The sequence below is a fragment of the Zootoca vivipara genome, chromosome 8, assembly GCF_963506605.1.
Source record: "Zootoca vivipara chromosome 8, rZooViv1.1, whole genome shotgun sequence".
NCBI lineage: Eukaryota > Metazoa > Chordata > Lepidosauria > Squamata > Lacertidae > Zootoca > Zootoca vivipara.
In genome coordinates this window covers 418,226-433,878 of record NC_083283.1, presented here as the reverse complement: position 1 = coordinate 433,878, position 15,653 = coordinate 418,226, and the positions used below count along the sequence as shown (strand labels likewise).

General features: G+C 58.5%; 1 protein-coding gene across 23 annotated transcripts in view; it reads left to right on the top strand.

The window, feature by feature from the left end:
• The window catches only part of PLEC (plectin), a 116,690-nt gene that overhangs the window by 67,126 nt on the left and 33,911 nt on the right, over window positions 1-15,653 (top strand). For 10 of the 23 annotated variants that reach the window (XM_035124576.2, XM_035124579.2, XM_035124581.2 and 7 more), the window contains 5 exons: window positions 10,507-10,568; window positions 11,559-11,573; window positions 12,102-12,191; window positions 14,627-14,704; window positions 14,832-14,924. In XM_035124576.2, the coding sequence (XP_034980467.2) occupies window positions 10,507-10,568; window positions 11,559-11,573; window positions 12,102-12,191; window positions 14,627-14,704; window positions 14,832-14,924 (338 nt within the window). Of the gene's footprint in view, window positions 1-3,247; window positions 3,447-7,006; window positions 7,824-10,506; window positions 10,569-11,558; window positions 11,574-12,101; window positions 12,192-14,626; window positions 14,705-14,831; window positions 14,925-15,653 lie in introns of those variants that run through there. The other 13 variants (XM_035124578.2, XM_060278200.1, XM_035124591.2 and 10 more) reach the window with 5 other exon arrangements.

Sequence of the window (15,653 nt, the reverse complement as noted above, 5' to 3'; positions counted from 1 at the left end):
CTGCTAATGGGGCTGTTTCTCCCTCACCAGACCACACACCAGACTGCTGTGGGGAAGTGCAGGTGGGGAAGAGGCAGGGTGGGGGGCGGGGCGGGGGACTGTCATCTGGCCAGGCAGTGGGAGCACCTCACAGTCTCCGGGATTCCACTCTCCCGCTGGAAATACCTGGAGACTTGTGGGCATTCAGTGAAGCTGAGAATCAGTGAAGAATTAAAGTGTGGAATTTGCTCCCCCCCCCTCCCCGGGAGGCAGGGATGGCCCCCCACTGGGATGGCCATAAAAGAGGATGGGACAAATAGCCAGAGAGGGTTATGATGGCTCTTTTCCCTGATGGCTCTGCTCTGTCCTCTGCTAGCACCCCAGTTGCTGGGACCCACGGAGGGGGTTCCTGCTTGCTGGTTCCCCCTGGTAAGAGCTGCCAAAGGCCCTTCTGGTCCAGCATCCCCTTCTCCCAGGGGCTGGTGCTGAGTGGGGCCCATATTCTGATATTTGTTGGTCCTGAGGCTGGTGCTTTGCTCGCTTGTGCTCTCTGACCCCACGGGGTGGGGGGGGAGACCCACTTTTCTCTAGGCTGGTGACGTGGCATTATTAATAATATTTATTAGTGGAGTTCCCCCTGCCAAGGTGAACCTCAAAGTGACTTACAGAAAACAAATATTAAAAACGAGAATAAAAACAAGGGACAAACAACCACCTAGACCAGTGTTTTTCAACCACTGTTCCGCGGCACACTAGTGTGCCGCGAGATGTTGCCTGGTGTGCCGTGGGAGAATTACTTTATATATAGTCAATATAGGCACAGAGTTAATTTTTTTAACATTTTCTAATGGTGATGTGCCTCGTGATTTGTTTCATGAAAGAAGTGTGCCTTTGCCCCAAAAAGGTTGAAAAACACTGACCTAGACACTGGCAGGCAGATGATATGAGCAAAAGGCAGGTGGGATTGTGGGGCGCCCTCGCTGGACCTGTCTGGAGGGGTTGTGGAGCCCCCTAGCGGCCACCTAGGGGATAATGGTGAGACCCTCTGCTTGTGGGTTTCTCACCGGAGAGCCTGCTCTTCCAAGCCCTGTGGGGTGGGAGCAGAGTGGGCAGCCATGCCCCCTGTGCTTGTGCTGCTGTGTGGGCTCTGCTCACACCCTTTGTGCTAGGAGGGGGTTCCTCTTTTCCTCCGCAGTTTCAGGAGCAGCACCCACCCATCTCCTCCCCCACAACTTCCATGCCCCCCAGGTCTTTTTCTCTCTTTGAGAGGGATGCTTTTTGTTGGGGAGCGGCCGAAGGAAGTCAGACCTCAAGGCTGGGACAGTCAGTGCCGCGTGTTCGTGCGTGTGCAGCATGAAAGGGCACCTCTGAGCATGTGCAAAGAGCGGACGTTGGCGGGGCGGTGTGTGTGTGGCGCTGCTTTGGTGAGCGGTAAAGGCCGCCCGCCTGCGTGCTCTTCCTGTCCCAGACGCCTTCTGCGTCTCCAATGTCCTTATTCATTTTTTCCAGCTTCCCGCCCTGCTGTGCCAGAAAAGGGGGGGATTGCTGTTCTGGTGCAGGAATCTGGTTCTGATTATGCCAAGTGACTCAATTGTCCCTCTGCTCCGTGGGGAAGGAAGGGGGGGCAGCGGAATCCTGCTGCTGCCCCCTACCCCGCCCAGACCCTGGGAACTAGGCTGGCCCTGAAAATTTCCCAGCGTGACTCAGGGGCCAGGGAGCCCCCTGGGGGCCGCAGCTGCCCTCCCGGGATGCCTGCAGGGTAAAAAGCAACCCCCCTGCGCTTATCGCGCCCTTTCGCAGCCGCGCGCGGCCTTATCTGTCCCGCGCAGCCGCGCACGTGGGAGCCGGGGGTCACGCAGGGGGAGAGAGGCCAGATAGCCAGGCTGGCAGGCCTTGCCCTGCGCAGGGAGGCCCATGGGGTAGTCGGGGCACGGCCCCCCACCGTGTCCCGGGGGCTCCCGCTCGTGGGCAGGACAGAGCGAGACCCCTCCTGCCCCCTGCCCGGCTTTGGAGAGCTGGATAAGGAGGAGAGGCGTCTGGGTGGGACTTGGGTGGGAGGGAGCCTTGGGCGTCGCCGGCTCCCTCGCCAGGCGCCCGGCCAAGGCGCTGGTGACGAGAGGGCGACGTGCGAGCGGAGTCCCCGCGCGGTTTCTGCCGGGCTCTCCCTCGGCGGCCAGCGGGGCTTCCCTCGCTCGCTCGCTCCCTCGGGGACCGGCTGGCTCGGGTCCCGCAGCGCCCAGCTTGCCGGAGCTACGGAGCTGCCGCTGCCGGGCCTTCTCCCCGCGCCCCGGAGGGTGGCTCTGGTGGCATCCTCCGAGCCGAGGGCTGCTGAGGCGGCCTGCTCCCCGCTCGGAGGCCAACGCCTGGCTTGGTGCCCGCCTGGCAGTTCCTGGCAGTCTGCGGAAAGAGCCTGGTTAATGATTCTTGCTTGCTTGCTCGTTTCGTTTCTATATCGCTCTCTGTTTGTAAGTCGGCGGCAAACCTCAAAGCGGTTTACAAACTGCATGGAAACATCGAACCAAACGTTATAGAAGGAAAACAAATAGAAAGTATACCTGCAAAGCAACACAATTAACAGGAAACTAAGCTGTTATTTTAATAATTTCGCAACAAGACCTTGCAGAGGAAAATAAAGGGTCGAATACTCATTTAATGCTGCAAAGTTAAGAGCATAAAATTCTTTGAACGGGACTGGCTTGGGATGGCTCAGTCAGTAGAGTGTGAGACGCTTACTCTCAGGGTCGTGGACAAAAACGTTTCCTGCCTTGCGAGGGGTTGGACTAGATGACCCCCGTGGTTCCTCCCAACTCTGCGGTTCTATGAGATGATTACTAGAGGAAGTCCGGTATCAAATGCACACTGAAAACAGCACTGGAACTGGCGCGCCCTTTCCCAGAGCTTGTGGTGTTAGTTTTGCACGTCCCACGGCAGTGGTGGTCTGCTCTGCTGCTGGCAGAGCGTGCGCCTGCCGTGTGCGCCTGGGGGCGTTTGTGTGCGCAGTGGCCCAGATCGAGGTTAGGGTTAGACTAGACGGCCTCTGGGCTCCTCTTTCCCAGTCCCACCCTGTGCCTTCCTTCGCCTGGAGAACAGGCAGCCTCCCTAGCCCGCTGGGAACGGCTCCGGCCGTCGTGCCCGCTCGCCTGGCCCCCGGACCCGGGCGCGGGGCTCGGCCTGGGCCGTCGGCGGTGCGCATCTCTGGCAGCCGGGCCTGGTGGCGAGGGGCGGGCGCGGGGCGGGGCGCTTCCTGCTGCCGGAGCCTTCGAGTCGGCAGGGCGGGAAGGAGCCAGAGCGCGTCGCCATGGCTTCCCGTAGCAGCAGCAGCAGCAGCACCCTCGGCGGGAGCGCGGAGTCCTCGGTGAGCGCCTACTTCGCCTACAAGCGGGAGGTGCTACTGGGCGCCTCGGAGTGGCTCAGCGCCCCCGAGTGCTACCGCCAGCGCCTTCTCTACAGCCAGCTCTGCTGCGTAGGTAGGTGGGTGCGTGGCTGCGAGCGAGCGAGCGAGCGGTGGGAGGCGGGCACTGCCAGGCAGCAGCTGCACCCCTCCCTCCTGCCAAGGGTCCGCGCCGTCCAGTCTCGGTCCTCCTCGTTCTCAGCCGCGGGGAGCCGAGGGTTAAAGGGGGCGCGGAACGAGCTGTCTCCGCCTCCCGTCTCCATAGCAACCAGCACGCGCACGCGTGCTCCCTCGCAAGGGAGGGAGTCCTGGCTGAGTGCGCGCTCCCGACCCTTCAGAGCTCTTTGCCAGCGCCGCTGCCGGCCAGAGCCCAGGGAGCGCGTGGAGGGAGCGCGGTTGATCAGAGTCTCCTCAGCTGGAACCGCCGGGGGCGCTTTCCGCCTCTCGTGGGGCTGCCCCATCTCTGTGCCTGGATTGGCACCTCCTAAGGGGCCCTTGCCACGCGGGTGGGAGGCAGAGGAGTCGCGGGCGAATGGAAGTCTTAAAATAAATCTCTATACAGTATGCGAGTGTGTTTATTGTTTTTCAAAACGTAGCGAACAGCAAAACAAACTGGTCATTCTTGAGCTCCTTGAAGCAAATGCCGCTTCTTCTCTCCCAAGTCCCCCATGTGTTTGGGGTGGTCTGTGTCTGGAGGGGGGGGCTCAGCTCCTGGGAGCCATTTTTAATTACAAGGCTGCATTAGAAGACTATGAATCAAAGTTTCCCCATCCCTCCTTCCCTCTGGTGGGCACGAAGCCCAGAGGAAGCAGCGGCCGGCCTGGTGTCCTGCCTGGAAAATGTTCCTGGTCAAGCTTCTGTCGGCTGGGGAGGAGGGAGCCCCTCCCGCCCTTGGCAGGCTCACCTGGCAGCAAAGGGGAAGGAGGAGCCGGGGTCCCTGCCAACAGCATCCCAGTCCTTTGGCAAATTTGCATAAATTCCTCAGTTTCTGCTCATGGCTGGGTGTGGACCTCCTCAGCACTAGTAACTTGGTTTCAGAAAGAAATAGAGTCGGTACAGCCAGCCCTTTGCAGACTTCCTGCCCTGAGGAGCTTGCGATCTAAAACATACAGGAGGGTGCAGAGGATGGAGAGGCAAGGGGAAGGGAGGACCATTCTTTCCGTTTAGAATGTAAGCTCCTCGGGGCAGGTACCTGCTGCTGTGCCAGGGATTTAGCAAAACAACATCAAACCTTTGGTTACATAGAGCATGCTCAAAACCCACACGAAACGTAACCGGCTGTAATCTTGCATAAATAAAGTATATTATTCACTGTGTGATATTATAGATTTCAACAGAAATAAGTCATAAAAAACAACAGGAAAAAAAGCAGACTTGCACTACTGATAAAGCCCAGGACGGCGAAACAAGGTTAATATTCTGGAAATCCCTGTCTCAGACTTGGTGAAAGGATGCTGTGGAACAAGAACAACTCTCCTTGTGGATGACATGGACCTGATGAACAGACACATTTGGACCTGATCCAGGAACTGATTAGAGTGTGTTCTGATCCACTGACTCGTCTGCTCTTTCCTGTTGTTTTTTAGGACAGATTTCTGTTGAATACAGTATAATACAGTAATACAGTAAATAATATTGCATACTTTTATTTATGCAAGATTACAGCCGGTTACATTTCGTGTGAGTTGTACCAGGGATGGCTCACCTGTGCAGGTGGCTGCGGGGCGAGGCTGCTGCATGCAAAGATTTGCCCCACAAGTGCAGCAACTGCTCAGCACCGGAAGGATCCGGCAAGGGGTGCTCTCACCTGGAGCCCTGAGTCACCTGGCGCGTCAGCTCACCTGGAAGGCGCATAGTTAACCCCCTGGAATCTGCTCCCTCAGGGCACAATGGCTTTAAGAGATTTTGTGGAGGAAGATAAGGCGCTCTCTGCAAGCGATGCCTGCAGGTCCAGGGGCAGAATGGGACCGGGCTCCTGAGTGGCCAGACTCTCTTTTCTTGGAGGCTTATAAGCAAAAGTTACATTCTTTCTTTATCTGTGGTTCCTGCATTTGCAGGAGGCTGGAATAGATTACTCTTGGGGGATCTGTTGCCACTCTGATTCCCTCCGGGGCCTCTGGTCAGATTCTGATGCTCTTCTGTGGAAGCTTCTTGGAGAGCCTCAACCCCAGTGCTGGTCCAAAGGGGATGAAGGCCTTGAGCCAAAAGTCCCCTGATTTCTCCATGTGCCACACTTGTGTGTGTGTTTGTGTGTAGGCTGCCCTGCGTCCTGTTTGAGAGTGAAGGAGGGGCCCCAAAATGTCCTGATGGAGGAGCTGGTGTCCCTGGCTGGGGGCTGGGCCTGTTCCCAGCTCCCCCTGAGGCCTTGTTTGTTCTGCCCGCCCTTCTCCTGGCGTTTGCCCAGGGAGGGGCAGCTGTGGGGTGGAAGGAACCACAGGGAGGAGGAGCGCAAACAACTACGGTAACTGCCTCCTGCCTGTTTCCTCTTTTGCCCCCCAGGAGAGCCTTTCTCTCTCTCCCTCTCAATTCCTTAGCCACTGTGTCCCCTGCCTATGGGCTGCTGCTGCTGGTGGTGGTGTGACTCAGTGTGGGCCTTGGCACCAGGGCAGGATGTGAGCAGCGCCCCCATGTCCTCTGGCGTCAGAGTGCAGGCCGCTGGCCCAGATGTTGTGGCTGTGGCGGCGGCAGCAGCTGGAACTTCTCTGTGGTTTCGAAACTGTTGTGCTGCACATTCCTCGGGTGTGCTGGGACCCAGCCCAGTTCTGCTTCTGGGCAGCCAGGCGGGGCCTGGGCCTGGCTGCCCTGGAATGTGCTCCTGGGGCCGGGGGGGTGGGGTGGGGGAACAGCCACTGGAGCAGCAGACTTTGCCCTGGGTGTCTCTTTGCTCCCAGCTGCACCGTTGGCGAGGTGGGGTGGCACCCAGTGGCCTTTTGCAGACTCTTCCCTCAAGGGGGGGGGAATCTGAGGAGCCACTGGGAAGCCATAGGAACAGGAGGATGAAGGTGCTGCTCCCCCCCCCGGCCCCTGAGGTGTGCATGGGGTTCCTTCTCCTTCCCCTAGCCCTGCCCCCTCCTCCCTGCCCGCACCTGACAGGGTGCTTCCCAGTGTGAGCGGAGGGGCCCTTGGGAGGGTTGGCACACGAACACTCCTGCAGCCCTGTGGCCATTAGTTGGGCGTTGTCCCACCAGCCGGGTGAGTCACAGCCCAGCCTCGTGCCAGCCTGGTGCCTTCCCCCGGGCAAGCTCCAATGCTGTGCCCACGCTTCCAGCATGAGGAGGACTGTCAGGATGGCTGCCAGTGAAGGTTGGGCTGAGTGGCCCTGTGAGAGAGCAGCAGGGGAGTGTGTGTGGGGGGCACCTATTGCCTCATGGGCACTGGGAGCCCTGCTTTTCCTCCGAGTCTGCTGGCAGCAACCTTCTTCCCTGGGTGCTAGGAAGACCTGGCCACACCCCAGGCTCTGGCTGGCCCACGTGGTGCCCTTTCTGCAAGTCACTTGGGGGCAGCACCTCGTTTTATCTCCACACCAGCCCTGTGAGGTAGGCTAGCCAGAGAGAAGGGTTTCCCCCAAGGCTACCCAGTGAGTGGCAATTCGAACCCAGACCACAACACACTGCCCACCCTGAGCCTTTCCCCCGCTCCTGCCTTCAGTGGAACAGACAACCTGGAGAGGTGCTGGACGTCCCTTCATTGGAGGCTTTCAGAACTGGATGGGATGACCACCTGCCCTGGATTATTTAGCTGTGATTCTGGCATCGCAGGGGGTTGGACTAGATGGCCCCTGGGCTCCCTTCCAACTCTACAGTTCTGTGATTTTGTTGGCCTGCCTGCATCAGATCAGGGAGTGGAGCTGGCTGGGAGTCTCAAAAGGGACCATGAATGAAAGTGGTGGAAGAAGCTCTTCCTTTGGGTATACTCTGGCTAGAAAGAGGAGCGCTGTGTTTCCCCTCTGTGTTGATTGTGGAAGCACAACTAGGAGTGGAGCAGAGGGGGCCTGATCCCCTGGGTCCTTTATTTGCAAGGGGAACTCTTCATCCAGGCCTCTGATGCAGGCTGGCCAGGAAGCGGTTAAGTTTGCAGGAAGCCCTCTGGGCAGAGCTGAGGTTTCCTGCCCGGCTGGGCTGGGCAGAGCAGAGCAGGGGAAGCCCAGCTCCCTCCCATGGAGAGAGGAGTGGGCAGGGCTCAGGGGAGGCGCTTAGGGCCCATCCCGGCCTGGGCAGGGCTCCGGCAGTTGCTGGCGGCAGCATCTAGATGCTGCCAGGAGCCGAGTCTGTTTGGTTCAGCGCCTTGTGCCCGGAGCCCGTGCCCACAGCCGCTGCCCCCACCATGTCCCGGCAGAGGTTGCGCAGCCGAGAGGCGGCCAATGGGCCCCCCACCTCCCCAGGGCTGGCAGACCAGAGCAACTCGGAGGAGAACCTGTACAAGGCGGTCCTCAGGGCATCAGAGGGCAAGAAAGGTACTGGGTGGGTGTGCTTTAGGGGTTAATGCTGCCCCACCTGGGACAGAGGTGGCGATGGGTGGGGCATTTTGCATTTTGTGTTTCCCCACAGCTTCCTTCCTTCCTTCCTTCCTCTGGGCACAGCACAGCGGGGCCTGTGCTATGGGGAAGTGGGAGGCTGTGGCTAGAATGAAGGTCCAGGAAGGGTTGTGGCTGCTGCCAGGCTGTGTGTTTGCGTCTTCCTGCGCATGCACCGCGTGGTAGGGCAGCTCTGCTCCTGCAGGTGCCCTCCCTCACATGGGCTTGGGGTCCTGGGGTGCTGGTGAGGTGCTCCTGAAAGGCACTCCAGGGGGTCCCTGGGCTTGGCCTCTGATCCCCGTCTCTCAGTCAGCTGGCTGCTTTTTCTGAGCCCCTCGGTGTTGGCACAGCTGGGTCTCCTGGGGTGGCTGTGCCGCGTGTGCCCCCCTTGAGGAGGGGCTGCTTTTTTGCTGTCAGACTTGGGTGGGCTTGCCACCTTTCAGTGGGGCCCCTGCGCCTTTAACAGGCAAAAATTCCACAGGTTAGGCTTTCCGCCCCTCTGCAGATCTGCGCCTGTTGACTCTCCACCAGGTGTGTGGGTGTGGGTGAATATTCTAGGAGAGCCGCCGCCCCTTCTGTGTAGCCGGGGCTTCCTTGCCCAGCCCCTTAGGATGCCGTGGGGCAAAGGCTGTGGGTTGCCAGCCAGAAGTGGGGGGCAGCCCATGAGGCCTTGGGGTGGGTTGCTGGCCAGGCACTCCCTGCGCATTCCCTGTCGGGGTGGGGAGGGGGAGGGGCAGGCCTTGTGCTTCCAGGGCTCCTGGCTGCTCGGCTTCTGCTGGGCAAATCCCAGCCTGCAGGAGGAGGAAGGGAGCGAGACACAACAAGCCAAGCCCCTGGTCTGGCCTGGAAGCCATGGCAACCGGTCACATGGGGGCTGAGGCAGGGCACCAGGCCCAGGCTCCAGGGGGTGGCCGAGGGGTCCCCTGGGGGCAGAGAGGGGCACCCAGGGACCCCTTAGCTAGATTGTTGGCCCAGGTGGCGTCCTGTTCCCTGGCAAGACCCCACCCCCCACCTCCCCAGAGAATCCTGCCTCCTGTCTTAGAGTCGGAGAACTGTGGAGTGAGTGGCAAGGGACCTCAGGGGTCATCTAGTCCAACACCCCGTCAGAGGGCGCCGTGGGGTTGAGGCAGACTCTGCTCACACCAAGTTTGGGCAGAGGAGCCAGGCCTCTTTCTGCTACCTCTTACAGGACAGGGTCATAGAATCATAGAATCGTAGAGTTGGAAGAGACCACAAGGGCCATCCAGTCCAACCCCCTGCCAAGCAGGAAACACCATCAAAGCATTCTTGATATATGCCTGTCAAGCCTCTGCTTAAAAACCTCCAAAGAAGGAGACTCCACCACACTCCTTGGCAGCAAATTCCACTGCCGAACAGCTCTTACTGTCTGGAAGTTCTTCCTAATGTTTAGGTGGAATCTTCTTTCTTGTAGTTTGAATCCATTGCTCCGTGTCCGCTTCTCTGGAGCAGCAGAAAACAATCTTTCTCCCTCCTCCATATGACATCCTTTCATATATTTGAACATGGCTATCATATCACCCCTTAACCTTCTCTTCTCCAGGGTCTTTCCAGGAGGGTGGGGGTTTTGGGGGTGCTCTCTCCCATTTCCACCTATGCAACTGGATTCCCTTCTCCCTGGGTGCCCCCATTGTTGTCACGGGGGGGGGCGCACTCCTCCTGATTGCTGTGGCCGCTTTGGGCTTCCTGTGGCCCACGAATGTGGCCCTAGCCATGGACTTGTGTGACTGGGCGGGGATTCTAGCTAGACCCACGGGAGGTGGACCTGTTGGTGGCACTTCACTGAGACCCCCGAAAATGTCTCTGGGCCGCGTGCCCTCGTGGGGTGCTGGTTTGGAGGCAAGGGGGAAGGACTCTGGCCCAGCAAAGCCCCTCAACCCTGGCTCCTGGTGTGCTGCTGGCCGGAGGAGGAGGGGCTGTGACAGGACAACGGTCAGACTTTGGAAAGCTGGTATCACTGGATAAAGTTCATCAGTTTTGTTGCATTCATTAGTTGTAATGGTGCGGTTAATTGCCATTGCTTCGCATTTTATTGTGTTCTTATCTTCCTTCGCGGGTCATGCAAACTGATATTCCGAATAATGCTTTTTATAGGGCAGGGTGGGGGGCGCTGGGCGTGAGCTTATGGGGCTGAGGGGACAGTGGATTCCAAAAGTTTGGGAGTCGGGTGCAGAACCCTGAACTGTGGACCTGATGGTCTGAGTGACTGGGGGGGGGGCAGCTCACTCTGTGAGTGTGGCGGGGAGACCTGCGCTGGTGGCAGGCCGGCCATCCACAAAATGGACATGGGGGCCAAGGTGGCCAGGACGCGGGGGGGGGGGCTCTTTTTCTCTTGCTGGTGGCCTTGGCTTTTGTGCCAGGCCTGCTCCGGGTGATGGTGCAAGGGCCTGGCACCGCTTGCCTGAGTCACCCTTGCATTTCCTTCCTGTTGCATCGGGTGAATCACCTCCCTGGGCCTGGTGGTGCTTCGGGCTATGACTGCTGCAGCCTCCCCCCTCCGCAATTTCCTTCCTGGAGGTGGGGGCTGCCCCCAAACTTTCTCTGAGCTGCCCCCGCCAGGCTCCCTCCAGCCCCTCGACTCATGTCCACCTCTCCTCTCTTGCAGATGAACGGGATCGGGTCCAGAAGAAAACCTTCACCAAATGGGTCAACAAACACCTTATCAAGGTAAAAAAAATCCCAGGGAGTTGACTGGCCAGGCTGAGAGCCTCTCAGGGCTGCAAAGCAAGAGAGAGAGATATTCCAGCTAAATAAATCTGAGGACACTCTGGCTGGGGTGGGCTTTTGGTGGGCGAAGACCCAGCTTTCCCAAGGATGGGGGGCTGGTGGCTGGTTGAAGGTTGTCTCTTTCTCTCCCCTCCCCCACTCCCCTGGCAGACAACCGTCCCATTCTGGATTTGACACACGCCTCATTTCCTTCCCCTGTGGTGGAAAGAACACCCCCCCCCCAAAAAAACCTGCTTCACTTCTGAATGGGTCTATTATCTCTGTGATTCTGGGGTGTGGTCTGCCCCCCGCCCCGTCCTGTGACTCCGGTTGCCAGAGGCGCCCACAGAACTGTAGGATTGTCAAACTGGGAGGGACCCCAAGGCTCATCTAGTCCAGCCCCCTGCAATGCAGGAATCACAGTCACTTGGGGGGCTGTCCTCCTCCTTTTGGGGTGCAGGCCCCATGGCCCTTGCCAGCCCTTTGCTTACCCTGCCTGTTGCCAACCCTGCCGGCAGCAGCTTCAACTGCCGGAGCACCTCTGGGTGCCCCCTTCTGGGTGCCCCCTTTGCAGGAAGAGACCTTGGCAATATCAGCAACATGCTCTAACCAGCTGAGCTAAGCTGACCATGAATTTCAATGGGTCTCCTCTGAGTAAAAGCTGAGCGCATTCCTCCGGGCTCCCTCTTTTCTCCGCCACCAGCAGCCTCATGAGAGGTTGAAACCTGCCAGGTGGGATCCTGATGCCCCATCCCATGTGGTGCCCCTGCCAGTGTGAACCCACCAGTGCCAGGCACCATGCAGGTTCTGTCCCTTGGCATGCTGTGCCCCCACCCCCCCGGGCTCTCTCTGGGGCTGTTTCCTCTTCCTAACCTCTTTCTCTCTCTTCCTGCCTCCTCTCCCTCTCCTCCTCCTCCTCCTCCTCTTCTTCTTCCTCCTTGCGGGCGACAGCACTGGCGAGCAGAGGTAGGTGCCCCAGGCTCTGTCTTGCTCTCTCCTCCTTTCTCTCCGTATTTCCTTCTTCTCTGTCCAACCAAGCACCCCAAAGTGCCTCGGGGAGAGTCCGGCCGCTGACCGGTGACTCCCTGGCCTTTCAGGGGCCTTTCCCATTTCCCCAGGGGGTGGGGGCTCGCACAGCTTCCCTGCCGCTGAACTGCAGCCCCCCCTTGCACTGTGCTCCCCCCAGGTGGTGGCTGCTGCCAGGAGGGTCTGCAGAACTAGGGATCCACTTGGGGGCACTTGCCGACTGCCCCTAAGAGTGGAGAGGGGATTCCTTTTGGGTTCAACGTGCGAAGGTTGGCCAGGCCTGGGGGTGAGGCTCCTTTCAGGATGAGGGTGGGATGGGATCAGTGCACCCTGTGTGGTCGGGGCCTGGGATCCCTAGAGAGGTTGGGGGAGGGTCTTGCCCTTTGCTTGCTGGTGATAAAGGGGTGGGAGGGGGGCTGGCTGGCTGGCCCCCACTGCTGCTCCTGACTCTCTCTTTGCCCCTTCCAGGCCCAGCGCCACGTCAACGACCTCTACGAAGACCTCCGCGATGGGCACAACCTCATCTCCCTCCTGGAGGTGCTCTCGGGAGACACTCTGGTACGTAGACCCCCCCCCCCCAGGACTGGCAGCACCCCCTGTACCCCCAGATAGCAGGAAAGCAAGTCTCGCCAACAAGGCCCCCACCACCCAGACCTCCCAACACTGCACTGCACCCCAGCTACTTCTGCCTCCCCCTGGAGTGTCTTAGACACCCCCTCTCCTGCCTGCTCCCCCTCCCCATTGCCCTCCTGCTTGGGGCTCCCCCTCTCAGGCTCCCCCTCTCAGACCCTTCCCCCCGGGGTCCATCTCCCTGCTGAGCCTGGAGTTGCCAGCTTCCAGGCAGACTTTTTTTTGGGGGGGAATGTTCCCCCATCCAGTGGTCTGTGCCTGCCAACTCCCATTTTGCAGCCCACCTGAGTCTGAGAGTTCAGCTCTTTCTTTAAAAAAATGAGAGAAACATGGGGGGGGGTGCTGCTTTGCTCTTGCCCAGCTGCTCCCCCTCCCATCTTCCTTTTTTTTTTTAAAAAAAATGTAATTTGTATTTGATTTTACAAATGTAAAGATACAACAATACCAAATACATATCAAGAAAGAAGATTCCACCTAAACATTAGGGAGAACTTCCTGACAGTAAGAGCTGTTTGGCAGTGGAATTTGCTACCAAGGAGTGTGGTGGAGTCTCCTTCTTTGGAGGTCTTTAAGCAGAGGCTTGACAGCCATATGTCAAGAATGCTTTGATGGTGTTTCCTGCTCGGCAGGGGGTTGGACTGGATGGCCCTTGTGGTCTCTTCCAACTCTATGATTGTATGATTCTATGACATATCCATATTTAGAGTATTCTTGGAATCTCCAGACTTCCCTCCATCCTCTCCCTGGGTCCTACGGGCAACGTTTTCAGCTGCTTATTATTTCATAATCCATATTTTACATCTCTCCATATTGTCCGTAGTAATTGCTACATTACACGTCTTATTAGAATCCTGCTAATGTTTTCATCTGCTTGCAGTGGTCTCCTAAATACCCCTCCCCCCAAAAAAAATCTTCCAGTCCTCTGCCCACAGTCCATCTGTGCCCCACTTGCAGGCAGGAGGGTTGCCCAGGGAAGCCTTGGCGAGTGGCAGGAAGTGTGGGGCACAGGCAGGCAGAGGGCCTCGGAGCCCCTTGGAGGGATGGGGGGATGGGGCAATACCCACCCAGGCTCCCTTTGGGGTTCAGAGCACCCACCCCGCCTTCCACAAGCATCGCCTAACAACTCCAGAGGTCCAGAGAGTTAGTTTTAGGAGGCGTCGCCGACATTTTGCCCCAGAAACTTTGCAGCCCAACGCTGGGTGTCTGCCCTGCCCTGCCTGGGAATAACAGCTGCTCACCTGCTGCTCTTGTCTTTGGTTGCTCCCCCCCCTGCCTCCCCCCCTCTGTCTATGCGCTCTAACACCGTAACTCTTGTGCGCTGCACGGGGGTCTCTCTCTCTCTCTTTCTGTCTTTCTCTCTGCTGCCCACTCTGTTTGTCTCTCCTCCGGGCGGGACTCTGCCTTCTGACCGCTGCCCTTTGGCCTCTGCTCCCCTCTTTGCTCGGCTCCCACCTGCCGCCGCCCCGTAGCCCAGGGAGCGCGACGTGATCCGGAACTTGCGGTTGGTGAGTGGTTCTGCTCTGCCCCCCCCCCCGTCGCTTCCCGCATGGCATTGCACCCGCCACCCGCACACCTGCCCTGGGTTGAGCTGCTGGGTTGGGTGCCAAGGAGACCCCCCCCACCTCCCACCTCTCTCCTCCCTCTTGCTGGCGCAGAAGGGATGTTCCTTCCGCCTCTCCCAAGGTGAGCTCTGCCTGGCCCACAGCCAGAGGTTCCACCTCCCAGGGGCTGAGCTCTTTTGGGGGCCCCAATCTTTTGGGGGCTTCCCAAAGTGCAAAAGGGGTGGAGGAAGAGCTCTTGGCCATTTTGGAGGCGGAGGGGAGCCCCCAAACCCACCAGGTTAGGGGCATCAGGGAGCTAAATGGGAGGGTGAGGGTGGCCAGTGAAGGGGGTGGGCCGATGAAGAACCCAGCAAGCCGTTCCCCAGCCCCCCAGGTTTGGCTTCAGCTGGGCCTTGGCTGGGGGGGGGGATCTGCGCTTGCAAAGAGGGAAGAGGGGTTCTCCTTATTTGCATCCTGCCTCTTCTCCTTGTGTCAGCCCCATAGCTGGGCAAGGGTAGGGGGGGAGGCAGATGACCGAAGCCTTTACACTGGCCGCTGCCTGAAGGTGTTCGGCAGAGAGGAAGCAGCCTGCGCGGGGGGGGGGACACATGGAGGGGGGAGCATTTCCTGGACATTGTTCTCCCACTTGTGTCTGACAGGAAGGATTTGGGGGCTGGCCTCCCCCTTCTTTCCTTCTGCTGTGCTGGGATCCTCCACTTGTTTCAACCAGGGCAGGGTTTTTTCTTGGGAGGGGGTCACTGTGCCCAGAGGTGGAGCCTGGCAGGGCAGAGACACTGACCTCCCTCTCTCCCCCCCCCACAGCCCCGCGAAAAGGGCCGGATGCGGTTCCACAAGCTCCAGAATGTGCAGATTGCCCTGGATTACCTGAAGCACCGGCAGGTGAGACCCCAGACCTGGAGAATGGGCTGGGGGTCAAGGAGGGAGGGAGTCTGGCCTGGCCTGGCCTGCTTTGAGGGGTGGCTGGAGCCCCCACCCCCGATAATTGGCATGATGTGCCATTTCCCAGGTGAAGCTGGTCAATATACGGAACGATGACATTGCGGACGGAAACCCCAAGCTGACTCTGGGTCTCATTTGGACCATCATCCTCCACTTCCAGGTGAATGGGGAGGGGAGCCTGCTCTCGGGGGGGGGGGCGATGCTGAGCGGACGCTCAGGGGTGGGAAATGGGCCTGGGCGCAGCTATGCCAGAGCCTGCCTGCCTGCCTTGTGGTGGCCCCTGAGGTTCTTTTAAAATTAGATTCAGAAGCAAAAACAAACGCAAGTGGGTGAGGAGATTACAGATTTTATTCTGAACAGCAAGTCAAATATACATGACCAAGCAAGCACTTCAATCTGCCCCTGGGAAGCTCGAAGAAGTGGCAAAGTGACCCCCCCCCCCGATAGTCTTCCTTTGCACGACCCCCTGGCCATGAGTCTATGCACAACTTCTCACTGCCATGCTCAAAAACTAGATATTTTATAATGCTGTGCCCTGTTAGGGCCAGGGCAGGTTCAGCTACAAGCTATTGTACATCAAAGACAAAAAGCCAGGCCTCACATCAAAGGCTTTTACTGACCGGTGCTATTTGCCAACAGACCTCACATCAAAGACTTTTTTGTACAAGGGATAGAGAAAGTAATAAAACATAGATAACCAGAGCCAGGAAGAGATAGTTGAAATCACAATAATCTTCTGGAATAAGTTCCCCATAGATGCCCCCAGGAGAAGGGGGGCAGGGATATTCATTCCATGCCAAGGCAGGGCAGGGAGGGTCTTCTGGGGGAAAGGGAAGGTGCAGAATCCCCCCCCCACAGCTCCCATCTCTTGGCTTGTTAGCCATCCAGA